Raw genomic sequence first — 15,978 nt, 5'->3', positions numbered from 1 at the left:
AGTGCCAAGGATCATTTGAAATTAATGTGGATGCTGTTACCAACAATGTAAGTCTACTCTTAGCCTCATGAATTTGTTAACAAATCAATAATTACCAGTCAAACAGCATGTAGTACAAAACAGTTAACATGCCTTATACCATCTGGATGTCTATTTACAGAGCAACCAATTTGTTGCTGTACCTAATGCTAAATTCACTACTGCAAGGTGATTTGGCAGAGATAGAGGAATATGAATAATGCACCCCTCACATGAATGCTCTGAAAGCAGGAATAGATTGCTAATTATTTAAGCTTGCAAAAGCTGCAACAGCAAAGGAAGAACTTAAGAGGCAAAGAGGTTGGGAGAAGCTGTAGGGGGCATTCTGTCCTCCCTCCACACTCTAGCCAAGATATGTGACCTAAAAAATGTGTTCATAATCTGATAGCAGCAGTAGCATGTAATGTCCTTGCCTCCATGGGATTTTCTTTGGATAGCATGGGGCTATCTGCAGTGAGTATACAGCTATCCTAACACCCAAGATTTTATACTACCTTTTTCAACTGGTTCATAAAAAGAACAGTTCAACTTTCACAGAAATGGTGAGAAATTAGACTTACTGTTGCATGATTTATCTCATTTCTTAATTTTACTTAGTTGTTAATTAAGAGATCAATAAGCAGAGATGAATATGCTCGTGTTTTGCTCTCAACTACAGAAGTGACCAAGAAATAAATTCACTGCAGATAAGGATGCAAACATGTAGTCACATATCGTCCATAATGATAAGCGCTACAGGAACCTGTGGAGCCTAATGTTGACATCAGTAAGCACAGGGACTACAAGATCAAGCTGCTAGCAATTTGAGATATGGTGGGAAATATCATGCACTGTGTTAATGACATGAAGAAAGATTTCAGTAAGTCAGTATAGTTCTGTCTTTCTTCTCCAACAAGTCTTCCCACAGAAGCCAGTGGGAACTGACATACATGGAGGATATGTAATTAGATCTTCAATGCGTAACTAAAAATTAAATATATTTATCTGAAAAATAAGGAAAAAACTCACAAATGCTTCCTTTAGCATTTCTTGATTCTAGCCATCAAAGGAGCTTAGCATGGAAGAAAATACTCTTCAGTCATGCAAATCTCCCTTTTGAACAGAATTCAAATAGAGGGAAGTTAAACAAATTGACAAGGAAATGTAAATATGGACTCTGACCCCTTTCTTAACAAACATGTCTCCAGTGAAATCAGCACAGGAGATGGATTAGCCAGCTGGAAACATGGCTGTAGTTAAGCATATGATAAATACAGAGTATTAAATGTCCCAGTGTCACAGCAAATGAATTAAATTTAATGTGCTATATAATAACATTCTTATCATCAACCAAAACCTGTACAGAATTGCCTTGAAGTACACAAGACATATAGCTTGGAAGATATGATCTCTTAACCAACTCTAAAATTTTGATAAATTCAAAACCATAGCAGTCTTTCAAATTTGATCCAAAATGGGAATGGTCTTTACCCACTTACACAGAGGAAAAGACAGTGTTCCCCTCTTTTTCCACTCTGTCTCCCTACACAGTCATCAGTTTATGATCCGTAAGAAGTGTCGTCATTTCAGACAGGTGATCTAAAAGTAGGACTGAACCTATCCATGTCATCCAGGTATCAATAGCATCATATAAGATAAACATATTTTTCAGTGTATGAACTGTTTCTGGGGTTCATTATTTTGCTCTGTGACACATGAACCGTTTCTATGTAAGGAATTTTTAAGCAAGGATGTCCTTAAGGAAGATGCATCCCTTATAGAAAAATGGGTGGGAGAAGCAAGAGACAAGGAGCCACAAGTGTATAATTTTAGTGGAACATGTGAACAATTGAGCTGGACAATGCAAATGGAGGATACAAAGCCAAGAAGCTGAAACATAACTGGAGAGAGGCACTTGGTTCAAATAATGTGCAGTTCACATCTGACTGCCACAGTAGCCCAAATGGTGGTGAAGAGCCAGCATTCAGGAAATGCCATTTATCAGCAACACAGACAAGCAGCAGGAATTATTCTAGTTCCCCTTTGCTCTCTTCTCCACCATTAAGTCTAGAAATAAAGATGAGAAAGAGAGATGGGTATTCTATGACAGGCTAAAAGCAATGCAACTCCATATAAATTTGTAGTATTACTCCTGCTTTATGTCTGGGGCCACTTAGGCCACAAGTTATTCTCAGGTAGAGTGAGTTAATGAATTCACAGGAGGATTTTCCTCATAATTGCTTTGGTATCTAGCATGGGATAGGAATGCCCAGACTTTTTCTTTGACATTTACCTTCTGATAAGACCATGCTTGCATTATGATAAAGACAGGAGCAATCTCTAACTTCATGAGCACTGTCAGGGTCAGTGATATTTAGAGTAACAGCCACAGCAGCACCTGCTGCATTGCCACCATTCTTTAAAGTTGCTATATGAGAGAGACCTATCAAAATCTGAGCAGTTTGAATGTGCCCTTGAAGGGAGAGTAGAAGGAGTAGAAGAAACAAAACAAAACAAAACAAAACAAACAAAAAGAATAAACAAGCAAAATAGTTCAGCCGCTGCATGACCAGATAATAAAGATTTGAGTGTTTCTAGATGCAAAGAAGCAAATACCACATTCAGAAACAGAAGTTGTGAAAACTTCCTATTTTAAAGATGTTTGTTATTGTAGAAGACACAAACGTATGAGAATTTAGGTACATAGGGAGAAAGCAAGACAGAGGTAAAAAAAAAAAAAGTTTGAAAAAAAAAACAACACAAGGATTAAAATCCACTCTTTGATGACTTTGTTGGAACTACTGAAATATTTGAAGGTATAGCCAAGATTTTACTCAATCAACAGTATTTTCAACTTCTCATGTTTTCAAGGCTTTACAGAACTTGTACAAATGTTGCTTATAACTTAAATTTTCTTGTGAAACAACAGATTCTATGACTGCTAGAAAAAGAACTAAAGTAGACCAAAGCATGTAGGACACTGATTTTAAGAGGGGTTAATACATATGGAGGCATGGTGTATATTGCTTCATTCTTCAGAAACATACAGTGTCACAGTGAATACTACAAGGCTCTGAAGACATGTAATAAGTGAATGACAAATTATCACTCTGAGAAAGAAGCTACACAAAATCAAGAGGAGTGATAGCACCCAAAGAAGCTTCTCATGCAAGACAGGAAAGACATTCACTAGAAGAACAAAATTACCTGGAAAAAAGATTAATCCATTTTGCAAAATTAAATGAACTGGACCATTTTTTCCCAGGCTTTTCTTGCCTGCTTACCTAATTATGTAATGTCAGGAGGAAAAAGAAAACCTAAATGATGCTCAGCAAGAGAATGAAGGTGCCAGACAGGAATTTGTAATTGTAGACAGTCACAAAACTGCAAATGGTTCTGAATTTGACACACACACACACACACACACACACACAAAACAATCAATCAACAAAACAAACAAAAACCTATAAGGTACATACATCCCCACACAGAAATAATTAACTTATATAACCCTAAATAAAATGGTTCCTTTTCCTATTTTGGTAATCACCCCTGGTGTTTACTACTATCCCTACTAATTATTAAATGTACATGTGTTTCAGTGGTGTTTAGATGGCTTATGGCAGGATTAAAGTTCTTTTATTTTTTTGCTTCAGGCATTGTGGTTTACAACAACAAAACAATCAAAAACAAAACCAAACAAACAATACCCACCCCCCAGTTGTGATTAATTAATCACAAAACACCAAAACACCTGTTCTGCAGAGGAACAAAAATATATACCACAAGACTCAACAACTATAACAGTAGTAAAAAGAAGTTTTACATAAATGTAGTTACATAATTTTTACCTACTTAAAAGTAACATCATAAATCAGAGAAATATCAGAGATTGTTTAATGGCCGCATGCCTACTTGCTACTGGTTGACAGTTACTTTTGGTCTCATGGTTAGATTATACCTTGAGGAGAATGAAGGTATGAGTTTATTAAAACCTTAACAGAAGAAGTTACATGTAGAGGAGAAATCTTGAAGACATTTGTGGGAAAGGTGGTGAAGTGGCAGATGAAGCAACTTTATCTTTGGTAAAATGGAAAGCAACATAACATCACTGAAAAGAACAGCAAAACAGCAAAGAATTATAAAGCTGAGCTACAAAAAAGCTGTAAAAATCCAACTAGTTTCTGTAACATTTCACTTCTAATGTGAATGTCAGTAACACAAATAGTTCTGATATTGATGGAAATGAAAACTTCTTTTCTAATATCTTTATTTAATGGGAAAGGACTAGGCTAACAGATATCAGAATGATAGCAGGGAATAAAAACTTTACATAGAATAGGACATTAAAATTCAAGTTTCTTCATCTGACTTATTTCCATTCTCAAGCACAGGAATCTCTTACCCTAAGCTGGCAATTATCTACTTATAGTTTATACTCAGTCTAGGTCCTTAACATCAAGCTGAAATCATAACTAAATTCAGAATACTGATGGCAGAACTGCCCACACAGTTCATGAATCCAGGCTTATTTGGTTCTAGTATGCCCTCCAGCCCACTCCTCTTGTTTCTCATTAGCATACTTTGCTTTTCACAATGATATTCACAGTGATATCAATTTGCAACTTAAAATACCACCTGTGCCAAGCTACTTCTGTCACAAGTTCTTATCTGAACAGAAACATCAGGAAGAGAACAAAGGTCAAACAAGATACTAGGGAAACTGTATGTTACCAGCCTGTCCTGATAGGAGAGCTGAGATGGAAGTTCAGCAGCTGGGCTGGGACAGGAAAACATTGTGAAAGGGAAGCCTACAGTACCTAGTTTCCTCTTGTCTACTTTCACATACCTCACCACACAGCTAGATGCCAGGACTGACAGAAATCTGTAAATAAAAAAGTGAATGTATTTCTCCTCTGTCAAAGCTGTGTACAGAGTTGTGATGATGTTTTTTACTTTGTGCAAACATGGCCATGGTAATTAAGCCCTGCACTTGTAGCATCTCCCCACTGTGTGTTCCATATCCACACATTTCATATAGAAGGGGTGGCTGCTTTGTATCATCAGACAAGAGGAATGGAGTCTGTCCTCTCTGCATGTCTACAATGACATCAGAGCTGAGAAGCTCCCTTGTGTTCTCTGAAGGAGGTTGTGCTAATGCAATCAATCCCTCACTGCAATTAAGATAGGGGTAATGCAAAGGGAGACATTTCTCAGCTCATTTTCCTTCGTATCCTTTCCAAAGAAAGGGGACTTGGTCCACAGTCAACCAGTCCTCAATGGAATGGCAAAACACAAAAGAAAACAGAACACCATGTAAAGTGTTTCTGTAAAATGATTGTTTGAATCATTTAATGCAGGAACTTCCTTCAAGATTTCTTGCTTGTGATCAGTGTTTCACCACATATCTATATAAATACACACACACACACAAATTTACATGCAGCAGCAGAGGCTTGAACAATCTTGTTTTCAGTTATGCTACTGCAAATCTAATCCTACTTGTAAATTCTTAGCAAAATCCTCCATGGTTTAACTGAAAGCAGAACCAGAACTTCTAGTAGAAGTTTATGAAGCTCCGTGTAGCCAAAACTACATTTAAGATATGGAAGTAGTAACACAGATCACAACAGCAAGAACTCATTGTCATGGGTCATAACCTTCTAATGAGATTAGTCATCAATGCAAGAACTGATCAAGACACGCTTATCTACAATTAGTATATCAGTAAGATTAGTAAGAAATGCAGAAATGCATGGTAACAACAGCAGAAAAAAAAAAAAAAAAAAAAAAAAAAAAAAAAAAAAAAAAAACTTCTTATGATGATTGTACTGGTGATACCCGAGGTGGCTACCCTAGGTACCCAAGACAAAGGTGTTTAATTAGTGTATGCTGCATACAGGATAATTTACACTACTATTCAGGTTACCATCTAAGCTACATTTATTCCTGTTTCAGCATCACTCATTCAAATCCTTTAGATTTCTCATTTATATCTACCATGTACTGTGCATTTTTATACATAGACACTAGGCATGTAGCTGTATTTACATGTATATTTATCCTTCACATTTATCAAATTCTCTGTTCCAGTCATTTCTCAGTCTCCACGTACTTTGCAGATCATTGTCTGACTAATTTTAAGAAGCCAGGCAAAGAATAAATATCAGCACTGCTTACAACTTCCTGAAATAACCAAAACTTTATGAGTAACCTTTCATTGTTATTATTTTTTCCATAGGAAAATATGTAATTTCATCTTTCTCTGCATAGCATGGACTCTGTATGACTTTGAAGATAAGGAAAGAAGGAAACACCCTCTCACAGGATGTCAGAAAGGAGTGCCTTCCATCGTGACTCCACAATTGTTAGGAAAATGTGTTGCATGACACAAAATTCAGACTGGCTCCACCCCAGTTGCCAGGCCTCAGAATCTCCACAATGGAGTATTGAAGGACAAGCAGCCATGGCTAAAGCTGGACAATGTGTTTACTGGTCCTAAACCTAGATAGACGGACAGAGTTAAAAAGAACATGGGCTAGGATGGAAGGGAAAGACCTCCTTGAGGACCTGAGTGTGCAAGTCACTCAATTTTTCAATGGAAAAAGACTTGAGCCAATGTGAGTGTTTTCCAGCTCAGGCTGAATGCCATTTCCCCTTGAGTCATCCCTGCTGACACAGAAATGTAGCTTAAAACCTCACACAAATTTTGGCAGTGCTTTAAAAATGCCTGGCCTAAATAATAGTTGAACAGAGGAGTCTGCCCAACCTTCTATGCTATTGACCATGTTGGTGAGTAGAGTGAGGGTAAGAGTAGGACTGTTGCCCAGGTCAGTAGCCTTAGCTTGGAAGCGTGGTAAGGACTTCGTAGAAGACACCTGAGGTGTGTTGGGGTGACAGGGTGCTGGATGCAATACAGTTTAAAACTTCTCCCTTTACTACAAGCCAGAATTCACAACAGGAAAGAAAAAAAAAGGCCACATTCTAGTCTGACAGGAAAAAGCATAGTAAGATTTATGTTCCAGCTACAGCAAATATTTTCCTTATGTCTGCTGCTGAGTACATATGCCATAATTGGGAGCCAAACTACAAATACTCTCTACTCACTGGGAACATCATGAAAGTCTGTTTAACACAGTGCATGAAATATGGAGAGTTTTCAAGTTCTGAATATCTTTGCCACAGAGGCAATGGCAGGCCATAATAAATAAATGAATACATAAATAAATAAATAAATAAATAAATAAAAATAAAAATAAAAACTGCCTACATTGGCCTAATTCTGACATCTGACTGACCAGCACATGTAGACTGCTGTCTGTCATTCAGGACTTCATTTGTTCCTCTCTCTGCTTTTCTGTTGCGTAATAGTTGTCTTTCTTGGAATGAAATGTTCAATTAACAAGCAGGAGCTTTTCAAAATGTACTCTTGGGAAATTTCTTGACTAATAAAATATAAAATGGACTCTGTGATAACTTTGCTATTAGTTGTTTGCATATAAGTTTGTATATAAGTCATAATGCCATATCTACTACACAGGATACAGTTTCCTGTATACTGCAGTATAAAGCTCCAAGCTGGTGATAACCAGTCTAGTTTATGTCTTTTTTTTTTTTTAATTATTTTTCAGCACTAACATCAGTAGTGTGTGGTGTGTCTCTTTCTCATTCTACTGCAATTCAAGAACATTTCTGGATTTATGGATGAGTGTCTTTACCAGCCTATAATGTCTCATCTTTGTGTCAGTTGGTTTATCTACTATTTCAGATACAAAACCATCTAAAATATTGTGTAAGAAAACTTTGGACTGTTAATACCTAATTGTAACAGAAATAACTCATCAGTGGAAAGGAGAGGAAAGGAGAGGAAAGGAGAGGAGAGGAGAGGAGAGGAGAGGAGAGGAGAGGAGAGGAGAGGAGAGGAGAGGAGAGGAGAGGAGAGGAGAGGAGAGGAGAGGAGAGGAGAGGAGAGGAGAGGAGAGGAGAGGAGAGGAGAGGAGAGGAGAGGAGAGGAGAGGAGAGGAGAGGAGAGGAGAGGAGAGGAGAGGAGAGGAGAGGAGAGGAGAGGAGAGGAGAGGAGAGGAGAGGAGAGGAGAGGAGAGGAAAGGAGAGGAAAGGAAGGAAAGGAAAGGAAAGGAAAGGAAAGGAAAGGAAAGGAAAGGAAAGGAAAGGAAAGGAAAGGAAAGGAAAGGAAAGGAAAGGAAAGGAAAGGAAAGGAAAGGAAAGGAAAGGAAAGGAAAGGAAAGGAAAGGAAAGGAAAGGAAAGGAAAGGAAAGGAAAGGAAAGGAAAGGAAAGGAAAGGAAAGGAAAGGAAAGGAAAGGAAAGGAAAGGAAAGGAAAGGAAAGGACAAAAACCCCACCACTAGCCTTTATTCTAATATGTATGTACTTAACATAAATTTGACTCCTCTAAGACCTTTGATTCAGGTTTGTGCTAAAGGCAGAATATCAATTGAGAAGTATCATTGAACTGAGAGCAACAGCTAATTTTATACACCCACTAGCAACACTGTTACACAAAAATTTTTACAGAACCTCAGGTGCTGTAGTTGAATGCACGTAGCTAAACGAATGATAAAATCTCCACCTTGCCTTCCCCTGTGTGATTCACAAAAGGCCTTGTACAGTCTTTATCTCACAGTCTTAGAACATATGACTATGACAGCTGCCTTTCAATAGCACCCAGGATTATCTCCTTTTTATTTATTTATTTATTTATTTTCAGGATTGAGGTTATTTTAATTAAAGCAATAATAGAAATATAAGGAATTATTGATTAACCAGTCAAAGCCTTTGATATTTGTGTGGTTGATTCTCTGTATCTAGAGGAGAACTTTTTGGAAAAAGTAAGATTTAACTATAGAAATTGCTCTGCTCAAGGTGAATAATAAATGTGTGAGCTGTTGTTTTGTATCATATTTATATCAAATCACAGCATGATATTTTTCTTAGTCTAAGATCAGGCTCCCTGAAGTAAACAAAAGCATCAAAAGTTTAATATTGTCTGACATGAAAATGGGTTTCATAGTTTCATCTTTTTATCAAAAAAACAAGACCTTGATCCTTTCTGCCTGAAGTTATACAGAATTAAGTTGTTAAGAACAATAGAAATATACCAAGTACCCATCTTGATTAGTAATAACTGATTTTCCTAAATTTTGGTGCTTATTTTGCAGCAGAACCCCAAACTTGCGGTCTCTCAGGGGCAGTACCTGTCTGTGTTCAATCATACTGGCACCTTTAAGAAAAATGTCAGTTAGTTCTCTCAGAAGTTAACCACCCTTCTAATTGCACTTTGCAACTCCTAGAATTATGTACAGAGATAAATATGATTTCTAGTATTACTACTGTCACTTAAAAAGACATTTCCCTAAGAACAACAGATCTGATGCTCCACTCTGATACAACTGCTTTGTATCTTTCTGTTTCGGCAGAAAGGTAAAGTTAACTGGCCCAGGTTCTGGTTCCAAATACATTTCTTCAGCATCAGTAAAGGTTCAAGAGGTCCCTGTCCCTGTATTTTTTTTTTTTCTCTAGCTGCACCATTTCTGTAAAAAAATGGTGGGCTGCTTAAACCAGCTTATTCAGCATTGCCACTTAACCTGAAGCTTCAGCTTTGCATATTTCCAGACAGTTTTGGACAGTTCAAGATGATGTACTTCATCATAGCACAAGTTTTGCAAGGCAATATACCAAGTCTAAGCATCCAGTGTCCATTAGAGAGCTGCAGGACTTGCTTTAACAGAGGTACTTGCTTGAGTAAAAAGCTGCATGCTCTGCTTGAACTCAGAAGTTTGTCTGCCGCACACAGTACAATTTTAAATGTAAACTTCATCTGAGCACAGATGAAATGTTAGACTTTGATAGAACAAAAAATGACAAACCATAAGAAGCAGGTCCGCTGAAACTTTTCTGATGTTTATTTTTATTCAGAGATACCAGCTGCAAAGCACAGCTTTCGTATTAATTCATTATATATTGAAAATATGCAAGCTGTCTGTTTCAAAACATTAAATGACTAGCTCAAACTTCCCAAAGAAAAGAAAATTCACTAGAACTTTTCTATTATACACAGTTGTTACTAACATAAGCTGATTCATTATGTGTTTCCATGTCAGTCTCTACAAAGTAGTTTGTAGAATGAAGGACACTGTATTGTAAAAATGATGATCCTGAACTAAAAAGAATTTCTACCCACAACCTGAGCCCAGATAACCAAGTGTCTCATTCACATTAGTAAAATATTAACAAAGGTCATCGGTTGTCATAGTAAAATGAGCAGTTGCACTGAACGTAATTTCATTTATGGAGGTTCAGAAAATTGACATCATGGCTGTGAGAATGTATAAATAACCAGAATACAGCATTTCAAATCAAAGGCAGCAACGTCTCTGAAGGGAGCATTCTATAGGTTAAGCTTATCAAGAGGCACAGCAGAAACTGGATTTTGCAAAAGAAACTGAGAAGCTTTTTAGAAAACATTTCTGAGAACATCTGAGAGATTTTTTCCTCTGTCTTTAGCTGTGTTTGCAATTTCTTTCTTTTTTTAAAAACAACAACAACAACAAAACATGTGCACTGGAGGCTGTGCTAAGTGCCTAGGAATCACTCTTATCCCTTTGGCTGTGCTATGTACACTTGCTAATATTTTGCTGTTTTTCCCTGGAGGAAAAGTGGTTGAAAACAATCAAAATATTACAGATGAGGTTTGGTACTTCGGAGGGATCTTAGGATCTGGTGTACTGGTGAGTATATAAATTCAGATATTACAGTCTTTTTTGTACCACCTAAACCATGACTTTTTATTGTTGAATTTTCTCAAACGTAGGCTCCAATACTGCAAATTCTTCTTTGATAAGCAAATAAGTTAAAAGTCACCCAATAGTTTAGCAATAAGTTACTTAATTTAGTGTCAAGGAAATAAAGACATAGAACTATTGCATTTAAAAGCAATTGTAATTTGAATTCATCCCAACTCAAACTGTATTTCTGCCTTTGGTAGATGATCTTTCCTGCTTTGGTGTTTTTGGGCCTTAAGAATAATGATTGCTGTGGATGCTGTGGTAATGAGAGCTGTGGAAAGAGGTTTGCGGTAAGTGAGAAGAAATGTGGCAAAAAAGTAAAAGATGTATTATTATCAATAAGTATATATACTTCTTCTGCTCGCAGTCATTGAGAGACTAGACAGATGCTCTCCAAATTGTAAGATGCAAAGCCTTGTCATTTGGCTGAGCGCTTAAAGGTATAAATAGCAGGTTGTCAAAATGGTGTTGTACCTTTAATGTTGTGTCACAGGTACCAAATCTGTACTGCCTTGATATATTTAGCAATCACAACATACTAACAGTTGTGATCACAATTAAAATGAATTTCTGAAAGATCTGCACTTGGTTTTGCACAGCATAACAGTTCTCTCTTCAGCCATTTTTTTGCTGGCAGTTTTAAAAATTACTTTGACAGTTGTGCATTATATTCCCAGCTGATTGCAGGGCCATGCGGGAGGCTATGAATATCTTAGGTTCATAAGAAACTTCTGGTTGGAACAAGCCTTGGGAATTTACCTAACTCAACATCCTGCTTAAAACAGTCAGCCCTAAACTGGGCTCCACTATGATTTACATAGTGGATGTAAATCCTTTCTCCTTTCACACCACAAGTGAAAAGTTTCAAATGGATACATTTAGCCATTAGTGAAAAACACATGCATGTTATTTAAAAGATGAGATTAGATATAAAATAGGCATATTCCTCCTGGAAAGTCTGTCCTTCTGAGATAAATTGTTTGGCATAAATAGATCATTACACTCTTTTACAAAGGAACAGATATTTCACTTAAAAAAAAAAAAAAAAAAGTCATGGCTGTGAGATTAACAAAGAGCCTTCCCTAAATTCCCTATGATTCTGCCTCCCTGCAATGCCAAGAAAACTCTTTAGGAAAAAAAATGGAGGCACATATTTCTCTTTGTCACACTGCATTACCAACTTTCTGTCAACAGTGAACAAAGCTTAGCTTTCAAGACCACATATAACTCGGCATCTACCAAACCACTAATGTTTTGCTGCCAGACTTCCACTCACCACCCTGCAATTCAGAAATTCAGATGAACTTGGAGAACATCTATAGAGACAGAGGTGACCCTCTGAGCTGTGTGTGCTCTCCACCTGTGGTCATGCTGGCAAACATAAGATAAAGCATATGTAAGGATATTGCTGTCCATACAGCAACCTCCATTCCTCAGTGCCATACCTTGCTGATGAATCCTGCTACTGCTGTAGCTGGCTGAGAGACTGCGAATATTAGTACAGTCACAACACTATATTAAAGTGTCCTGGTGGCCTTACCACAGCATGACTGAGAACTGAACTTGCTCTTGTATTTTAGCAGAAGTATCATTACTATGATGTCTACTGCATTAATATAATTTTTGTTAGCCTCATCAGATATGCCAACATAAAAATGCATACCTGTCCATGTTTATGAACCATTTGGACAACTCCCTCATTAATATCCTTTGAGGCTGGTTAGCCCTAAAGTGGTCAGGCAGTTGGACTTGGTGATATTTGAAGGTCATTTTCAGCTGAACGGTTCAGTTCTGTTCTATCTCAACACTCACAAAAGATCCTTGTGCTGACATCTGTATAAGCACTCAGAGACTGGAAAGTGCATTTCTTTTTTTCCCCCCACCTATATCACTTTGATCCAGTAAAAGATATCCCCTGTACCTACAAACTGTTGTGGCTACCTCTATCTACAAACAATTAGGGTTTGAATTTTAAGTGATTAAAAAACAAGTAGGGCATTTTGGATATATTTGGACAATTTCCTTACATATTAGTGTATGCAAGAATGTACTAATGGAAAGCCAGAAAAATAAGGAGAGCCTTCTATTAATTCCAATTGCACTACTAGAGCTTATGGTGATAAGTACCTGTAAGAAGATAAAGAAAAATACACTAATACAAAACCTGAAGGGAAGTCTCAAGAAGGAAAAATAAAATTACTTGGTCCAAATATGACTAAGATAAAAAAGTTAACTAGTAAAGGGTACTGTCGATTTTTATTTTATTTTTTTTAATGCGGTAAGTGGTCCAATACTTCAGTCTTGCTTATAATCTTCTGTGAAAGACAGCTTCTTCAGTGAAACACTGTACCTTGAACAAAGAAAATGCTTAGATAAATACTGTATAAACGTGAAGAGTGCCATCTACTGTGTAGGTACCAAGTCCATGAATCTTCAGGCAAAGACTGCCCTCACCTAACTCTTTCAAAACTTCTAAATACCAGTGCCAGTATACATTATGTATTTATCATGCAATTGCAAATTAAAACATTTCAGCTATTTAGCAGCTGACTGTTTTGACCATTAAGAGCTGAGCTTAGGGAACGTACCTTTACATTAATAGGGCACATTTCATTGTTCGAATGAGAATAAAAATAACATAATTTTTCTCTGTCAGATGTTTTCCTCTATAATATTTGCTGCAGTTGGAGTTTTGGGAGCTGGATATTGCTTTGTTGTGTCAGCAGTAGCCCTAAACAGAGGCCCTAAATGTAGTGATGGAAAAGATTGGCTCTATCCCTTCCAGGACGGGTAAGACAAGACAACAGGGAACAAATAAATAAATAATTAAATAAATAAATATTATTTAACTTTGTGAAACTTTGTGTAATTGTTAAACTTCCAAATCTATTGTATAACAATGGGAATTTTACTATTAATCCAAGAAATATGCTCTTTGAAGACCCAGCAATGCACAGTAATACTAATTAAGCAACAAGAACAGATGTGTAAAGAATACAATGACCAATCAAAACTATTGAGTTTCAAAGGAGCCAGTAAAGAGTACAGCACTCTAGTTTATTCTTGGGATTATAAACAGTATTCGAGGATAAATTCAGTCCATTTGATTAGCAGTGACATCTTTTATTGAAATGCAATGTTTTTCAAGTAATTAATGTTTATATAATTTTTATCGTGCTTATGGAATTTCAAAGTTGTCTCTTCCTCCCACTACAAGTAAAACGTTTGCTATCATTTTTATTTATCACTTCCACACAGACAGCAAGAAGGAAAAAATCTAATGCTGTAACCAAAGAAAAGCCCGGGGTTTCTGCTAGAGGGGGAATTACAGAAGATGCCATATTCCTCGGGAAACCCTACGATTCTTCCATGCTTTGTAGGTCCATTTAATGCACCACTAGATGTCAGCACTGCTTCGTGCAATATCAGAACTAAACCGACAGTAGGAAAGCCACTTGACTTCAGACAAGATATTAATAGGGATGAACATCATTTTGGCACATACTTGGCTATGGTTTGGTAATGTCTTCTTCCCAAAATACCACGAACGATTAGATTGTATCTAACACATTATTATCTTTGATTGTGCCTTCTCTTTTCAAATCAATTACTTCAAATGATCTAGAAACTACAAAAACTGATGTTATAAACAAAATGTGCTGTAATGGGAATACTTTTTTACAATACTGAAGGTAACAGAAATTCAGTCACATATTACAAGAGTAACAGCTTGTCAGCCATAACAGGTCACCACTCTGGGAGCTAACATCATATCCATAACTGTTGTTTCCCTTCTGCACAGGAATTATCTAGGTAACCACACAGTATGGACTATGTGTAAATCACCTGACACTATAGTTCCTTGGCACCTGACCCTCTTTGCCTTGCTGCTAGTGATGAGTGGGATCCAAGCAGTGCTCTGCGGCATTCAGGTTGTGAACGGACTCTTTGGAACAATCTGTGGGGACTGCAAATGTTGCGGATGTTGTGGGGTAAGCAACTGATGTTTTTTGCTCATTATTTTGTGTGCTGATAACAGCTGTATATGCACTTGACTGGCTGACAGTTTGAAAAACTAAACAAGCCTTCATTCACTTCACGGTGCTTCACAGCACCGTGATCATGTTTTCTAAAGTACAGTTAAAATCTTACAGTGTTGTCAAGTGATGAAAATATGATCTCAGTCCTTATTTGTGGGGTTTATCTGACAGCTTCCTGTAGCCACTGGAAAATAATAAAATCCTTTGGACGTCACAAGAACATTACCCACTAAATAATCTCCATATTTTTGATCTTCCAGGGAGATGGAACTGTCTAAATAATATGAACAGTGCAGAGAACCTTCTCCTCTTGGGAAGCTCCCATCTGAAACTGCTCTGGAGAGCAGCCCTCAAGATGTGTTGCCTCTGGCTAAGAAGATCAGAATGAAGGCCACTTCGCTCCACTGATGTTACGAAGCCCTGACTTCCCTTCTAGCTAGCCTTCCTGAAACCTCTCTTCATGGAATAAAATAAGTGAAATTCAACTCTCACAATCATATTTATTTTTGTAAAACAGCTTCCATTTAATATTTTGCCTGAAAATACTCTTTTTATTTTTCTCTCCTGAATCAGATTTCTAACTTTGGTCACAAAACAGTGCTGGTACAAGTTCAGTTGTTATGCAATTTCATCTAATTTCTTTTGAGATTTATCAAACGGCAATGTCACAAACAAGTGTAACTGCTCATGATTATATGTTTATGTACATGGAAAAGCAAGGACTTCTCTCTTCCAGACTGCTATAATTAAAATGCTTTTTATAAAGAGACTCTGTTACAAAAAAGATTCATTAATCTCATGGTGAGGTCTCTTTTCTTGAGTGTGTCTCACTGATGCATGTATTTAGCAGCACAACTGTGCCTGTCAGCATATGGTCAAAGCAATAGGCTGAAGAATAGACTGCTGTGGATCTCTAGTTGGCAGCATTATAAACCTGCTTGGACACAACTGTACCCAGCTTCAGAAATTCATTGAGAAAGGCCAATGCATAGCCTTTTTCTTAGCATGACAGGGTAATGACTTCTCCCAGCATTTTATTTCTCTGACCCATGACCAATTTTCCTGCTGTCACCTTTGAAGGAGGAAATATAACAACACAGCATAACAGTAGAAGATGA

At 37.1% G+C, this 15,978-nt stretch overlaps 1 protein-coding gene across 1 annotated transcript; it reads left to right on the top strand.

Annotated features, from left to right (window-relative positions):
• The first annotated feature begins 10,589 nt into the window (after positions 1 to 10,589).
• TM4SF4 (transmembrane 4 L six family member 4) lies at positions 10,590 to 15,138 on the top strand. Its single transcript, XM_032193311.1, has 5 exons — positions 10,590 to 10,763; positions 11,021 to 11,110; positions 13,477 to 13,610; positions 14,623 to 14,812; positions 15,121 to 15,138. The coding sequence occupies exons 1-5, from the start codon at positions 10,590 to 10,592 to the stop codon at positions 15,136 to 15,138; spliced, it is 606 nt and encodes a 201-aa protein (XP_032049202.1).
• Positions 15,139 to 15,978: the final 840 nt, after the last annotated feature.

This window comes from Aythya fuligula, chromosome 9 (assembly GCF_009819795.1).
Source record: "Aythya fuligula isolate bAytFul2 chromosome 9, bAytFul2.pri, whole genome shotgun sequence".
In the NCBI taxonomy this organism is placed as follows: domain Eukaryota; kingdom Metazoa; phylum Chordata; class Aves; order Anseriformes; family Anatidae; genus Aythya; species Aythya fuligula.
This window is presented reverse-complemented; position numbering and strand designations above follow the sequence as displayed.

Bases quoted from the DNA above. Each gene is read 5' to 3' on its own strand.
- TM4SF4 (XM_032193311.1), top strand. From the start codon at position 10,590: ATGTGCACTGGAGGCTGTGCTAAGTGCCTAGGAATCACTCTTATCCCT. The intron at 10,764-11,020 runs GTGAGTATATAA...TGCCTTTGGTAG, and splicing joins TCTTAGGATCTGGTGTACTG to ATGATCTTTCCTGCTTTGGT. The intron at 11,111-13,476 runs GTAAGTGAGAAG...TTTCTCTGTCAG, and splicing joins GCTGTGGAAAGAGGTTTGCG to ATGTTTTCCTCTATAATATT.